The sequence below is a fragment of the Elephantulus edwardii genome, unplaced genomic scaffold (genome assembly GCF_000299155.1).
Source record: "Elephantulus edwardii isolate Elephantulus edwardi_28Jun2011 unplaced genomic scaffold, EleEdw1.0 scaffold00395, whole genome shotgun sequence".
NCBI lineage: Eukaryota > Metazoa > Chordata > Mammalia > Macroscelidea > Macroscelididae > Elephantulus > Elephantulus edwardii.
The window spans coordinates 1118413-1134572 of NW_006400145.1; the positions used below are offsets into that span (position 1 = coordinate 1118413).

General features: G+C 39.7%; 1 protein-coding gene across 2 annotated transcripts in view; it reads left to right on the forward strand.

Annotated features, from left to right (window-relative positions):
* Positions 1–16160, forward strand: part of NADK2 (NAD kinase 2, mitochondrial) — a 73363-nt gene that overhangs the window by 45792 nt on the left and 11411 nt on the right. The window contains exons 7-9 of one of the 2 annotated variants that reach the window (XM_006902352.1): positions 7213–7291; positions 9886–9951; positions 11228–11323. In XM_006902352.1, coding sequence (XP_006902414.1) covers positions 7213–7291; positions 9886–9951; positions 11228–11323 — 241 coding nt within the window. The remainder of the gene's footprint in view (positions 1–7212; positions 7292–9885; positions 9952–11227; positions 11324–16160) is intronic. The other variant, XM_006902353.1, reaches the window with a different exon arrangement.

The following is a 16160-nucleotide window of genomic DNA, read 5'->3' on the forward strand; positions in this document are numbered from 1 at the left end:
GGGGTCTGAATGCTGTTCAAGCAGCATGTGCTGCTTGCAGAAGTCAGAAGTCTGTGCATCTCTGGCCGTTCGAACCAACCAGGAGCTCCTTCGGAGAAAGACAGGCAATCTTCTCAACATTAGAGTTTACAACCTGAGATCCAGTGAAGGGTTGCTGTGAGTCGGAACCAAATTGATAGCAATGAGGTCATGTTTGGGGTTTTGGGCTGTTAGATGTTTTTTTTTGTGTGTGTGTGTGTGTGTGTGTGTGTGTGTGTGTGTGTGTGTTTTAAGTCAGTGATTGATTAAGCAAATTGGAAAAAGCCCAAATGGGGGGAGCAGGTGAAGGAAATGATGAGGGTTCAGTGGGGACCAGATGCTACAGAGGAATGACAAGCATTTTCCAGTGGTAATTAAACCATCTGTCTTATTGATTTGGGAATTGGATGCCGACTCTCTGGCTTCTTCATGCTGAACAGGGGCGTTGATGTAAAGGGGGGAAGGGAGGATGCTTTATCACCTTACTGGTGGTCTTGGGTTAAAGCTGCTTGCCTTCTTGCTCTGGACTGCAAGTGTTTTCCCAGGTGGGTCCAGTGGGGATGGCTGGTTGAACCCAGAGGCTCCATCCTTCTTTGCTTCCATAGCTGTCAGTTGTATTTCCTTTTTGTCACTGGCACTGGGTTCAGGGTCAATTCTGGAGTAAAACTCAGTGTTAAGGTTACCTATAGGAAAGGGAGCAAACCTAGAGAGAACAAACTTGTGAGTTACAAATAGAAGGGCTTTGAGGGTGTTGCTTTCCGGTTTACTGGGGGGGGGGGCAGAATGTGGCCTAGGTAACATCCTCTGGATACCCTAGGCATTCTTTCCCCCCCCCTTCCCCACCCAGGGGTCAGATGGCACAATCTGGGCACTGAGGAGCTCACCCTGAGGGCCGCGACGGCTCACCCCGAGCCGGGGGCCGAGGGCAGCCCGCCCCGGGCAGAGCGCCACGACGGCTTGCCCCAAGTCGGGGGCAGAGGGCAGCCCATCCTGAGCAGGGCAACACCCCCCAGGAGCTGGCTGGTATACTCCCCCTCCAATTGCCCCTACCCCAGTCTGGTCCCCTCACCTGACTGAGGACTCTGTGGTCAGCAATAGTGTTTCCAATTTCAGCACTGCCACTTTTACCCCCCCCATAAGTGGTCATACTATATTTTGAAGTAGGTGTCACTGCCCTCCGCTTTTATATATGATAAAAGGAACCCAAGAATTGTGAACAGACTCCCCCCAGGTCTAACCATCTTTTGGCAGAAGCATTCAACAGAACAAAATATGTGGTGCATTTAGGATGTTGGTCCTCTTGTGCATGCTGCCACTTTTAAGGTCATCAGACTCGCAGTGATTTTTCAGCAATCCATTGTATAGGTAATCTTCTTCTTTGGCCTGTCCAAGGAAACCCAAACCTGCAGATGGCGGGCATGCATCCCATCCCCCACCTCCTACGCAGGCAGCCAGCAGAGGTGCGCGGCCCCCCTCCTGAGCACGGGCAGCCATTGGGGGCGCGCCCCCCCACCCCGCCGCACGGGCGCTCGGTGGGTGCGTGGCCCCTCTTGTGTGGGTGGTGTATTAAATTCTTAAAGAGAAGACAGACAGAAGAATGCTTCCCTTTTATTAATAATTCTTACTAAATATATGGTCTTTTTAAACGTATTCATTGTTCTTGCTTTTGGAGTAAATGATAGTTTTGCTTCAAATATGCCTTTTCACATTTAAACCAATCCAATTTATCTTTTTCAAACTGACATCATTGCTCTTCCTCATTTTGGAGAGGTCCCTGACAGCAGGCTTTAGCCTAATGCAATACATCTCCTGATCTCCAGACTTCTGGTACCAAAAGACTAATTGTTGATCAAGCAAGATGAAATCATTGACACTTTCATTTCTTTCTCCGTTTATCATAATGCTGACTGTTGGTCCTGTGGTGAGGACCTTTATTTTCTTAATGTTGAGATATAATCCATGTCGAAGGCTGTAGTCTTTGTTTTTTTTTTGTTTTTTTAGAGTTACAACTCCATCTTTATTTAAGCCTTATGAGTCTCCTTAGCATTTTCCACCTACTCGGGGAGCAGAAACTTTCACAGGCTCCGCAATTTTTTTTTTAGGCGCTGCTTTTGTGGGAGCCTTAGTAGCAGCCATTGCAGTCTTTTTAGATGCTTGTTTAGCCTTTTTTGCTTCCTTGGCAGCCCTGATAGCCTGTTCTCGTTGAGCCTTTCTAACTTCAGGTTTTTGATTCCTCTTGGCCATTATATCAGCAAGAGATGACCAGTGATGGCCCTTTGGAATTTGACTGCTCGGCGGGTTCTTTTCTTTTGAATTTCTTCCGACTGGCCCTTTTTGTGCTTCCTTCTGTAAAGGACAGTCCAATTGATCTGCCGTGGATTCCTTTTGGAAAGGAAAGCCGACACGCATTTTGCATTAAGAAACTGGAACACCTTTCCGTCGATCCTGGCATAGCGCCTCCCGTGCCCGGGGTAGATCTTGTACCCGCTGAAACTGCACAGCTCAACCTTCATGGCTGCAGCTTTAGCGACACTGGGAAAATGGCGAAAAAAGCAGGCTGTAGTCTTTGATCTGCTGCACCAGGCACTTCATATCCTCCTCACTTTCAGCAAGTAAGGCTGTGTCATCTGCATAATGCAGGTTGTTGATGAGTCTTCCTTCAATACTAATGCCACATTCTTCTTCATAGCGTCTAATTTCACAAATTATTTGCTCAGCATACAGACTAAATAAGTATGGAGAAAGGATACAACCCTAACAGACACCCTTCCTGATTTGAAATCATGAAGTGTCCCCCTGCTCTCCTCAGACAACAGCTTCTTGATTTAGGTATATATTTCAGAAGAGTACAATAAAATGTCCTGAGATTTCCATTCTTCTCAATGTTAGCCATAATTTGTTATAATCCACATAGTCAAATGTCTTTGCATAATCAATAAAACAAAGACATTATTCTTGTATTCTCTGCTTTCAGCCAGGATCCGTCAGATATCAGCAGCTGACACAATGACTTCAGCAGTGAGCTCTAGAGGGCAGAGATGATGAGGATGGCACAGGAAAGGGCATAGTTCAGGTCAGCTGTTCATCAGGTCACGATGAGTTGTACTTAACTCAATAGCACCTAACAACAGCAGTTTAGTCTTTCACATGTTAAACTTATTTAATAATCAGTCTTTAGTATTTTTTAACTATGAAACAATGAATACTTTTCTGAATATAATGATTATAAGAATATATATACATATCTGAACTAATGTAATTTCTGCTTGTAAAGACAAACTCACTTCTAACATATAAGATATGTATATTACATAATATAAATTGTATATATTTAAATTCCTCATTCTCCTTTGAAAGTGCTTTGTCAGTGCTGTGCTGTTTCAGACCCTCCCAGAGCCGACTGAAGTGCGACAGGAGTCTAGTGTGACGGATATTTCATTACTCTTGGAATTTTAAAATATTTAATTTTTTTTGTTGTTAATTGTTAAAAGTATACACAGCAAGGTGCACCTGATCCAGGCCGTAGTCTTCGCAATTATGTGCTGTGCATCAGAAAGCTGGACGATGTCTAGGGATGATAGGACAATTGATGTCTTTGAGCTGTGGTGCTGGAGAAGAGTGTTGACGATACCAAGGACTGCTAAGGAGAGCAAACAAGTTCATCCAAGAGAGGGTGAAACCAAGCTGCTCCTTGGAGGCAAGGATTCTAAAGCTACATCTGACATACTTTGGGCACTTTGCAAGGCGGGACCAGTCCTTGGAGAAGGATATAGTGCTTGGGAGGGTGGAGGGAGGACACAGGAGAGGAAGACTCTTGAGGAGATGGATTGATTCAGTGACTGGGGTAATGGAGGTAGGTATGTCAGAGATGATGAAGTTGGCTCAGGATAGAGCAGGGCTCAGAGCTGTTGTACATAGGTCACAAGTGACTCAATGGCACATAACAACAACAACGTACACAGTAGTGCTCCTTCTCTTTTACTTAAATATGTTTTCCCTTTTTGATGCTCTAGTGCAGTTTTCCATCTCTTCTGACATCTATTTCGGTTGTTTCTTTCTCCTCTATCTTTGTAATGACCTTCTGCTTTCCTCATGAATGATATCATTGGTATCATCCCACAACCCATTCAGTCTTCAGTCGCTGGTGTTCAGTGCCTCAAACCTATTCCTAAGATGATCTTGAAATTCATATGGGATAGATTCAAGATCATATCTTGGTTCTTGGTTCATCAGTAACCTGCAGTATGCAGATGACAAAACCTTGCTTGTGAAAGTGAGGAGGACTTGAAGCACCTGTTGTCAAGGACCAAGGAATGCAGCCTTCAGTATGGATTGCATCGTACTGTCAAGAAAAAAAGATTCTTACCACTGGACCAATAGGTAACATCATGGTGAATGGAGAAGAGATTTAAACTGTCGACAGTTAAATCTTGGATTCACCGTTAACACCCTTGGTACCAGCAGTCAGGAAATCAGAAAACGTATTGCACAGGGAAAATCTGAAGTTAGAGACCTTTCCAAATTACTGAGAAATAATGATGTTACTTTGAGGACTAAGGTGCATCTGATTCAGGCCATGGTCTTTCCAGTCACTTGCTATGCTTCTGATAGCTGGAGAGTGAATAAGGATGACAGAAGAAGAATTGATCCTTTTGAGTTGAGTTGTTGGAAAAGAGCAATCCTTGGAGTTGAGGTGTTGGAAAAGAGAATTGAACATCCCATGGACTGCCAAAAGAACAAATAAATATGAATTGGAGATGGTGCAGCCAGAGTATAGTTTGTTGGTTTTTTTTGTTGTTGTTTTTTTTGAGGCACGAATGATGGGCATGTGGCTAGAAAGGGCTATTCCTTGGAGAGGGACATGATGTTAGGAAGGGTTGAGGGTCAGCAAAGGCATGGAATTCCCTTGACCAAGTCAATTGACACAGTGACTGCCGCAGTGGGGCCTAGTGTGTCAGGAAGTGTGAAGATGGCGCAGGATAGAACAGGGTTCACATCCACTGTTCATAGAGTTGTGAATCATACACAACTCAGCACCTAACAACAACAGCAACATGCACAGCAAAACACATCAGTTCTATTGTCTCTACATGTATAGTTCTCTGATTGCATTCTTTGAGTTGAGTTTTGCACCATTTGCACTTTTTTTTTGCAATTGTTCCTCTCCTGTTTACATGCATTCACTATACTATAAACTTTTTGTCTCATCCTGGATTTAAAAAAAAAAAAATTATTATTAGCAGTTTCTTTTTGTTGTTGTTGAAAATATAAAGACTGCATGTGCCAATTCAACGATTTGTCCAAGTACATTTGTGACATCAGTTACGTTCTTCATGTTGTACAGCCAGTCACATCTTCCTTTCCTACTTGTTGGTCCTCTATTAACATGAACTTTCTGCTCTCCAACCTTCCTATTTAACCTTTTGGATTGCTGCTAACAGTTTTATCTTATGTATGTTGATGTTGTCACGTATGTCAAGTCATCTATGACTCAGACAACCCTATGAACAACTGTTGTGAAACTTGTCCTATTCTGTGCCATCCTCATTATCTCTGATATACTTCAGCACACTGGCATAGTCATATCAGTCCACTTCATCGAGGATCATCCTTTCTTTCACTGACCCTACTGCTTCCCAAGGTGATGTCTTTTCCAAACAGCATGCCCCAAATGGGTGAGACTAAGCTCCTCCATTTGTGTCTCCAAGGAACACCCTGGCTGTACTTTCTCCAAGGATATATTTGCTTTTGTTTTCTTAGCGGTCAATCACATACTTAGTATTCTTCTTCAACACTACAACTCAAGGTCTTCTATCATCCTTGGTCATTGTCCAACTTTCAGACACCTAACAAACAAGTAATTGAAAAGACCATGGCTTGAATTGGATGCATCTTTAAACTGGCATTGTTGTTCCTTAACACTTTAGCTCCGTGACAGATTTATGCAGTGTAGTACATCTTTTGATTTCTTGATTGTATAAGGGTGTTGGTTGTGGATCCAAGTAAGATGAAATTATTGATAACTTCAGTCTTTTCTCCGTTTATCATGCTGTTGCCTGTTGGTCGAGTGGTGACAATTTTTATTTTCTTAATTTTGCAATGTAATTGTAATCCATATTGAAGACTGTAGTCTTTAATCTTTTGTAGCAGACATTTAAAGTCTCCTTGATTTCAGCAAGCAAGGTTGTATCATCTGTAACATACGTGGTTGATGAGTCTTCCTCTGATCCTTGATGGTCCAACCTCTTGGATTATTAGCCCAGCAAGGTCATATTCTTGACTCATTCAGAAGTCTTAGGAAATACAATCAAAGTGCTCCACAGAAGCAAGGATCACTAGACTTTGTCTTACCTGCTTTGGGTATGTTGCCAGGAGGTGCCAGACCTTGGAAAATTACCTTGACGACGATCTGCCTTTTTTCTATCCTAAATCATGACATCATGCTGGGAAAGTTGGAGGGTCAGTGAAAGAGAAGACCTTCAGTGAGATGACCTGATACAGTGACTACAGCACTGGCTTTAAGTACAGCAGAAATTGTGAGGATGGCCCAGGATCAGGGAAAGTTTTGGTTTGGCGTCACTATGTTCACAGTTAACTAGAAGTCACCTAAACACAAAATTGTTGCATGCCATCGAGTTGGGACCAAGTTTAAATTGCATAGGAGGACATTTTTTTCCCTTGGGGCAGCTGGTGGATTTGAACCTGTACTTTAGGATTGGCAGAGCAGTTCTTACCACTAGGCTACCAGAGCTCCCTAACAACGCTGTTTGGTGTAAAGAAGGCTTAAGGACATATTTTTGGTTAAAGGTGTAAAGATTGTCTCAGGGCTGTAGTGTGATGTTCATTCAGCCTCGGTGTTTACAAAAGCTTAGATTTCATGAGAATTTGAAGGTTGTTCTTCTGTATTACCCCACACCCTTTCTTTGATCAGTGTTCTTACAGTGTCACTCCAAAAGAATCAGACTGCTTTTTTCAAAAGGAATTAAGTTTTATTTTGGTGTGATTATTATACTGGTAAAGGTATGATTACTTGAATTTTAAATTAATATTTTTACTGAGTTATTTGTTATTTACAGTTGACATATGTGATTCTCCTAAAATGAAACTATAAAAGTCATATTGTTTTATAGCATTTATATAATAATGTTTCTAAAATTCCAAGGACTTACCTGGACTTGTTGTCATTGTCCACAGGGTCTGTGGCCTCAGGACCTCAGCTTTTGCCAGTGAGGGCACTAAATGAAGTCTTCATTGGAGAGAGTCTCTCTTCCAGGTACTTTTCAACCTGAGCTCTGAATTATTTTAATAATGTGTATGTATGTGTGTGTGTGTGTATTCAACTTCTACATTGTGCCTCAAAGTTGGGAATAACATGGAAATATATCCCAAATGTTCATACATGTTACTAGGAAAGAAGATGGGGGTTAATTGTGAAACTCTAGGTCAAGCAAAGTCATTCAGATTTCTTTACTGCAATACTTCCCGGAGCCTTTAATCTATCACAAAGGCACTTTAGAAATGTTTAAGAGCATGATACAATAGGCATACATTTCCAATTGATAGAAATTTTGTACAGACATTCCATATTGAAATTTTTCCAATTATCTTCTTAGTAGTAATGTCCTGCAGAGTGGATTCCTTTCTTTGGTCACACATAGCATTTGGTCATCATGCTTGCCTTTTTGAATTCTCTAGTTAAGAGTAGTTCTTCATGTATAAAAATGTGAGTAGAAATCCAATCTTTTTGTAAACTTTCATTACAATTACAGGATTTTCTTTTTATAAAAAGTTCCTTACTCTATGCCCTTGACCATTTTTGGCATTCATAATATTAATGTTTTTTGAATGGTGTAAGCCAATTATCTTGCATGAAATACTTTATTTTAGACTTTTATATTAGTTTGCTCTGCTTGATAAGGTTCAAACTAAACATTTTTGGCAGTAATATTGCATAAATGTGGTTGTAACCTTTGGAGTGCAACATACAGTGAGGCAATTGTGTTGACAGTTTATAGTTTGTAACGAGTATTAGCAAATATTAAAGATAGTGGGGTTCCTCATGAAGAGTCTAAAATGTCATTTGCATTTTATTGCTGTTTAAGATCTGTTTTGTGGGAGCTGAATATAGCATATATGATGAAATTTTCAAAATGTTTATGGAAAACATTTTGTGTGAAGATTGTTACCGGATATCAAATAACTACTATAATATAAATTAACTTTTGTTGTTCCTTTAGCAGCTGCCTTATTTTTGTAGCTTTAATTAAATTAATAGTGGAAAATTAGAATTGAATCTCTATCACATTTTCTGGTGCAAGAGCACTCTGACCCTTTAAAGGCAATGTGGTTGGTTCACTACTTTATGGAGAATTCCAGAAATTGTCAAAACTGGTTTTGCAAGTCATATTCTTTGATAAAGAATTATGATGAGCAAAAGTTGCCCTCTCTATAAAGAGTCTCAAATTCTAGTCAGTAATTTAACATTGGTACCATTAAAAAGAATAAAACCTGATTCAGCAAAATTATCTAGAATATTTTTAAGCCGTAATTATTTTGTGTAATATTAATAGATTCAACAACAAAAATATGAGTCCACTTGCTATGTAGAATACTATGTATTGTGCAATGTATTATTTAATATATTGGGAGTAGTAAAATACATGCTTTAAAATTATTAATAGTACCACTTAAAAGAAATAAAAATTTTTAACATTATTAAAGGAAAACAACCCTTCTCCCATGGAGCAGCTGGTGTATTCAAACAGCGTGCCTTTGGGATTGCATTGCAGCCTCTTACCCCCTAGTAAAGTGTAAAGACTATATTATAACATTAAGTATTAAGAATATATTATTTTTATCACATATGACTTAAAGTTGTTTTTTTTCTTTTGCTGTATATCAAGTTAGAAGCAAGATGGAGATAAACAGTGAATATTTTTATGTAATGAGAGGAAAGGAAGGTGCTATCTGGTCATTCTTGCTAAAGTCAGAAGAAAGCAATAGCCTTCTTTTTTGTGGAAAGTCTACATTAAAAATAGATTACAAAGTTTAAAATGTTTATGTGTAGTCTCTACAAGCTGCTCAGTGGCTCCTGTTTTTGGTTTGTGTAGTTTAGACGTCTGGTTAACTGCTGAGAGCTTCTGCCAGCATTGCTTTGTACTAAACACTTCAGTGACTTAGAGGAGGAAGGGAAGGGGCAGGGGCACCGACTTGGGCAGCCAGTGAGGCCTCGGGAGGCGTTTTCTGAGAATGCTCTGTTTCCTGGTTGGTCTCCTGTACAGTGACTGTTGCTGCTTTTTTTTTTTTTACTGTTGCTGCTTTTTTTGGTGCCTTTGATGCTTCACTTTATTTCTCTACTAAGAAAAGGACAGCAGTGGGTCGGTGTCATATGCTATTGAACAAGGTTTCATTAACAGAGGTATTAGAACCTACTTTTTTGTGTGCCAAAACCTGGCAATGATTAGACCTTATTTTTAAAGATTCCATGAGATAGACTCTTGGAAAGGGAATGAATATTTACTAGCCGCCTGCTGTGTGCCGGGCACTATACATGTTATGTATACTATGTCTTTTACTGTGCCATAGACCTCTTATGAGAAAGATAATTTATCAGTGGGGGGGGGGGGAAATGAGATTGAGAGAGTTCAAATAAGCATTTCAGTCGATAGCATTGAAACAGCCTTACAAACCCAGTATTTCTGATCAGATCCCATCTTGAGGCTTCGGTATGCTCCGAAAATTTAAGTGAGTTGCTTGGTAAACAAGAAGTACAGCAGTATTATTCCTCATTTATAATGTTCTTGGACTTAAGAACATTTTAAAAGCCCAATTTTGTTGTTTTGTTTTCTTCTATTTGTTCTAACCTAGAATGTCTTATTCTTGGGCTGTAGCAGTGGACAGTTTAAGAAGAAGTATACCCACTCTAAAGGGACTGTGAGTTTTGTTGCTGCCTTAAAAAAATAATTTCCCTGAAATAAATTCTCTGAGTTGACTAATCTCTGGTAAACCTGCATGTGACAATGACATTAAATCTACTCATTGTTTGGGGCTCAGTGTTTCTCATCTATCACTTCTTCACTTTCCAGCTCTGCTTCCCTTGATCCCTACTTACTCCTAATCTCTTGTTTCTACTTGATTCTGGCATAATAGCAGTCATTGCTGTGGAGATGGTTAGCTTGTCTGTATATACTCTACTTGTCAGGTGCATTTTGTAAGAAGTAACAGCTATGAAATAGATTAAATGTGAGTCTTTTCTTTGTGTAAATAATGTTAGCATAAAAGAGAAAATGAAATATCATGTAAAGCTTTTATAACTTGAGTGCTTACAGCAGAAACCAAAAGGATTACAAAAGAAATAAGCTATCCATATATTTGTAAGCATGTCTAATAATTGTCATTATTGTGAATAGATGTATTTTGTTAAAAATTTTTTTGTTGACATCAATTTGCTTGAGGGGGAAAAAAAATCCAGTGTCTTTCAGTGACACTATTATTTCAAGTTAATAGTTTATAATTTTAGGATACAAAAAGAAACTTTCCCACACTTCAAGTCATTTGCACATTCATCTAGTTAAAGAGTATTTTTTTTTTTTGCTGCTGCTGCTATAAAATCCATTTGATTCCATATTTATTAAACACTTGGAGAAATTTTAAAATAAATGCACAAATCAGTTTTATTCTTGGTTTCATCCCCTAATTCAGTACGAGTTGAGAATTTTCTTTATAGTGTTATTTTAAATGTCTTAGCTTCAGAACAGCTCAGAGAGACATTAAGGTATAATTTAAGAAACAAGAATTAGCAGAAATTGTTAGTGACTCAGAGGATTAGATATACTTCACTATATCACAGACCAGATAACAAAAATGAACTCATCAAAAAGTGGTGCTTTTTTTATGAATTCTTAAATGAGGTTCTGTACTATGTTAAATTCTAAAAAAGCAGTAATGCTAGCCATTTACAAGACGCTTTTGCTGGAAATGGCAAATATTGATAGAACGAGAGACATAGAGCAAACTTTCTTCTTTTTCTTTTTTATTAGTCTTTAACTTAATAGATTTAGCATCATGATGTGTTTGCTTATTACTAAGTTAGGTCTGTAACTCAGGCAAGCTGGCTTACTTAGATTTCAGCAGTTCTGAAGAAAACGGTTTCTCTCTTTGTTGTGAAATATAAACTCTGCAAACCCAGTTTTATATTCTCAATTCACAGGGCTTCCTACTATGAGATTTCCCTTGATGATGGCCCATGGGAAAAGCAGAAGAGTTCAGGTCTCAATTTGTGTACTGGAACAGGATCAAAGGCCTGGTAAGTACCTTGAGAGATTGCTTATCAGTGTTTGTGAAATCTTCTCCATCCTGTGACTGACTGACTGTCTCGTGGCAGCACATCTAAGGCTTTCAAAAGAGCATGAAGTAACTTGATGTCAGGTAGGTGGACTTGGTTTGTTACATTCATCAACTGGCCCAGGATGCCTTGCTTGGCTCCTTGGATTACAGCTATAACCTCAATTTGGCTATTTTTAAAATCATCATTAAATGTACTGTACAGATTGATAAAGAGGATGGTTTTGGGGACTATATACATATTTTTCTAAAGTTCAGTGTTTTAAATAATGATAAAGAAGTGGTTTAAAAATATAATACCAAAAAATATGTCAGCAATTTATTAAATAAAGTCATAATTGACAGTAGCCCAAGGAGCCCTGGTGACCTAAGAAATTAGGTGTTTGGGCTGTTAACTGCAAGGTCTGTGGTTCAAATCCATCAGCCACTCCCAAGGAGAAAGTTGGGTGATCTCCTTTAATAAAGGAGATCTACGCCTTCCGAAGCTGATGGAGGACCCAACTCGATGGCACTGCATTGGGGAACCAGCGTGGGACCGCCTGTCTCCTCCTTACCGTACCGCCTCTCTCTGCCTGATTTCCTGCAGCTGTTTTCTCTCTTGAGGACCAACTTCTGTTTATAAAGTTACCTGTTGGAAAAGATATTTAATAGCACTTCATTGCCAACACATTCAGCAGAATTCGTTGTCATCCGTTTTCTTCCTGTGTTGCCTATATCACTGTTTCTCCTGATTCTATGCTCTGGAGAAAAAAAAAACCCAAATATTTCTCCAAACTTGCTTTGCTGTCAGGTCATCCCATGTTTACCTACACATGCACTAGTCTCCCAAACCTGTCAACTCATTTGTGAAATCTCTGCCCTGTTTGAGTTCTGATTGTGGCTTTGGTGTAGGCCCCCGTCTTTATAATGGTTGTTCTTGAAGCCTCCCTCTTTGTTCTGTGGATGAATCATCCACATTACCAACAAGGTAATATTTCTACAGTGTGGACAAGTCTGACTACTTTACTTCTTGACTTGAACATTTTCATTGACACCTATCTGTGTTCTGGTGCTCAAGGTATCATAGGAGGCCCTGTGTTTTATGATCCAGTTTACTTTACTTACCAGCTGTATCCCTGCCCAGAGCCTGCTCCGAAGCACACTGGAGTTCTTTAGGGAAACGAGGGAGGGTCCCAGTAGTGAGTCACAATCAACTTGACAAAAGTGGGTTTTCTATTTGAGTGTGGTAAGATTATGTTCAGCTGTGGAAGAAATTGGCACATTCTCTTGTAAGGCGACTGTACCCTTTTGTACTCTGATCAGCATTAAATGAGAGTTCCTGTTTCTTTGCATCCTTGCCAGCAGTTGGTGATGTCAGTTTGGATTTGAGATGGCATAGTCCTTAGTTAGTTCTGGTGGCCTTGCAGTAAGAAGCTGCACTGCAATCCCAAAGGCACAGCGTTCGAATCCATAAGATAACTCATGGGAAAAAGATGAGCAGTCTCCTCTTGTGTAATTTCCTGACCCTGAAAACCTGCTAGAGGGTCAGCTATGGGCTGGTTCCAAATCCATGGCAAACAGCAACCACCATAGAGCCCATGAGAAGTTGTTCACTAACCCAAAGGTAATGTATCTCCAGTGATCCGAATACCACAGTGACTACTTGGGAGAAAGTAGACAGTCTCCTCCGGGGTGGTTTACAGCCTCCTGAGAACTCCCTGGAAAGTCACCTGTCAGCTGGTTCCAGTTTGATGGCAGTGAATTTTGAGACTAGGTATATAGTTGTTGTTAGGTGCTGTCAAGTACAACTCAGAGTAACCCTATGAACAACAGATCTGAAGTCTGTTCTGTCCTGCACCATCCTCACACTTCCTGACACTCACAAGGGTCCACTGCAGCAGTCACCATGTCATTCCACTGGATTGAGGGTCTTCCTTTCTTTCACAGACCCTTCACTCCTCCCGGAATCATGTCCTTTTCCAAGGAACAGCCCCTCCTAGCAACATGCCCAAAGTATGCCCTCCTCATTCTTGCCTCCAAAGAGCGCTCTGGCTGTGCTCTCTCCAAGACATATCTGTTCTCTTGACTGTTCATGGGATTTTCAGTGCTCTTCTCCAACACCACAGCTCAAAGGCTCAATTCTTCTGTTATTCCTACTCACTGTCTAGGTCTCAGATGCATAGCAAGTAATTGGAAAGACTATGGCCTGAACTAGATGCACCTTAGTCTTCAAATTGACATCATTACTCATCAGTAATTTGAGAAGTCCCTAATTGCAGATTTTTCCAGTACAGAGTGTCTCCTTATTTCCTGACTGCTAGTACTGAGTGAGTTAATTTTGGATTCAAGTAAGATGAAGTTGTTGAGAGATTCAATCTCTTCTCCATCCATCATGATGTTGCTTGTTGGTCCAGTAGGTATACAGTAGTATCTCATTTTCATTTTCAGTTCCCTAATGACATGTGAACGGCTCTCTGAAGGCTAACTGGTAAGGAAGGGCGCTGCCAATCCAAAGGGACACAGTTGAATCTATCAGATGCTCCACAGGAGAAAAATGGCAGTCTCCTCCTGTTTGGTTTATGCCTCTGACAACCTAGAGGGTCAGCTGTATTTCAGTAATGACTTCATAGTATAGAACAACTAATAACATGTGATGTGGAGCATCTCTTTCAGTTGCTTATTTTCCATCCATGTGTCTTTCATGAGCTCTTCGTTTAAATGTCTTACCTGCTTTTTATTTGGGTTGTTTGCTTTTTACTACTGAGTTTTAAAAGTTCATATATAATTTGAATACAAGGCCTTTATCATGTATGTGTTTTGCAAATATTTTCTTCAAGTTGATGGCCTTTTTTGTACTCGTAACAGTGTATTTTGTAGACAGAAATAGCTTGTTTTCCTTTCATGGCTCTCAGTAAGTTTGAGTTAATTTCAAACATCTCTAAATAAGTCATAGGTCTGGGAATATTAGAGCAAATCCTGTAAGAGTTTTACTCTCTTAAATCAAGTCTTACTACACTAGGGAGATTGTTGTTTGGTGCCCTTGAGTTGAGCACAACTGATAGCAACTCCGTAAACAAAAGATCTGAACCCTGTTCTGTCCCATGCCGTCCTCACACTTCCTGTTACACTTTTAAGAGCCCATTGCAGCAGTTACTGTGTCAGTCCACCTGGTTGAGTGAGGGTCTTTCTTTTCTTTGCCGACCCTCCACCCTTCCCAGCATCATGTCCCTCTCAAAGGAATAGCCCCTCCTAGCAACATACCCCCAGTATGTGAAGTAAAGCCTCATCATTATTGCCTCCAAAGAGCACTTCAGATGCACCCTCTCAAAGACATATCTGTTTGTTCTCTTGGCCATGCATGGGATGGTCAGTGGTCTTCTCCAACACCACGGCTCAAAGGCATCAGTTCTTTTTCTGTCATCCTCATTCATTGTCTAGCTCTCAGATGTATAGCTAGTTATCAGAAAGACTATGGCCAAAATCAGACACATCTTAGTCTTCAAACTGACTTCATTACTCCTCAATAATTTGGAAAAGTCCCTGACTGCAGATTTTCCCAGTGCAGTGTGTCTCCTCATTTCCTGACTTGCTTGTCCAAGGGTGTCACTAAAATTTTTTGCCTTTCAACTGTATATTTGTATTAAATAGAACCTTTAGCAACATAGCTTATTTTCTTCCGACCTTTAGATTTTCAGTGTGAATTCAAAATAATATATTCCAATGAAGAACATGTTCAGAAGAATTTGAGTATAATCTTTTACTGTGAGCTAGGTGGAACTAACTCTTGTAGTGTCATAATAATGTGAATGATATGAGTATTGTGAACTTCATTTGAAAGAATAAAAATGTCAGGAAACTTTAAAATATTCATTTTGCTTTTTGCTATGCACTAGTAAATGGGACCAAATACCTGGAGGCAGGACTAGCTTGGAGTGGTTAAAGTATGAAGTCAGACATTATGATGAAAGTGGAGCTAGTGAGGGCTAGATTTTAGAATTTTAGTATGGGGATTTGGCATGTAAATTACCTCACATTTCTCATGTCAAATTTTTATTCACATTTTTTCCCAAGAGACTATCTAAAATTTTTTTGCATTTTTGAAAATGAGAGAGAGAAGGGTATAGGAATTATTTCTCACTTCTTCTCAAAAGTGAGAGCAACTGATGTAGCCTTAGAGTTGTAGAACTCAACCTATTTTGGTTGATTGAGATTTTCTTCTGACCCTAATGTGCAAAGAGTTAAGGAGATACCAAAAGAATTTCTTAACAATCATTACAGACCCTAGGACAGAACTTATTTTCAAAAGTTATTCATGCTTTTGTTAACTTATTTGTAAATTGTTAAGTAAGATAACATACAGTAAAGGATGTCTCACTTTCAAGAGAACTATGTTTGTTTATATATAAATACATACATGTTCAAATATATTAAAGAGTACAAAAGGGTGTACAACTCAAAGTTAGTCTCCTTTAGATGTCATACCGTCTGAACTGATTACCAGGCACAACCACCATATATATATATGAGTAGTTTGTTCTTTAAAAAATAAAACAAGGGAAATAATATGCATAATACCTTTTACAAGATACCACTTCATTCACTTTTTTACCAGCATGTATAATTCTGCTATATACTTTATAATATTTGTATATATTTGTTGGGAAGCTCCAGTGGTGTAGTCTGTAAGGAAATGCACTGCTGACCCAAAGGCTGTGCCCCTCTGACAGTCTGAACTCCCCAGTGGCTCCATGGGGGAAAGAGAGGGCCAGTCCTCCAATGTGATCCATGGGGGAAAGAGAGGGCCAGTCCTCCAATGTGAT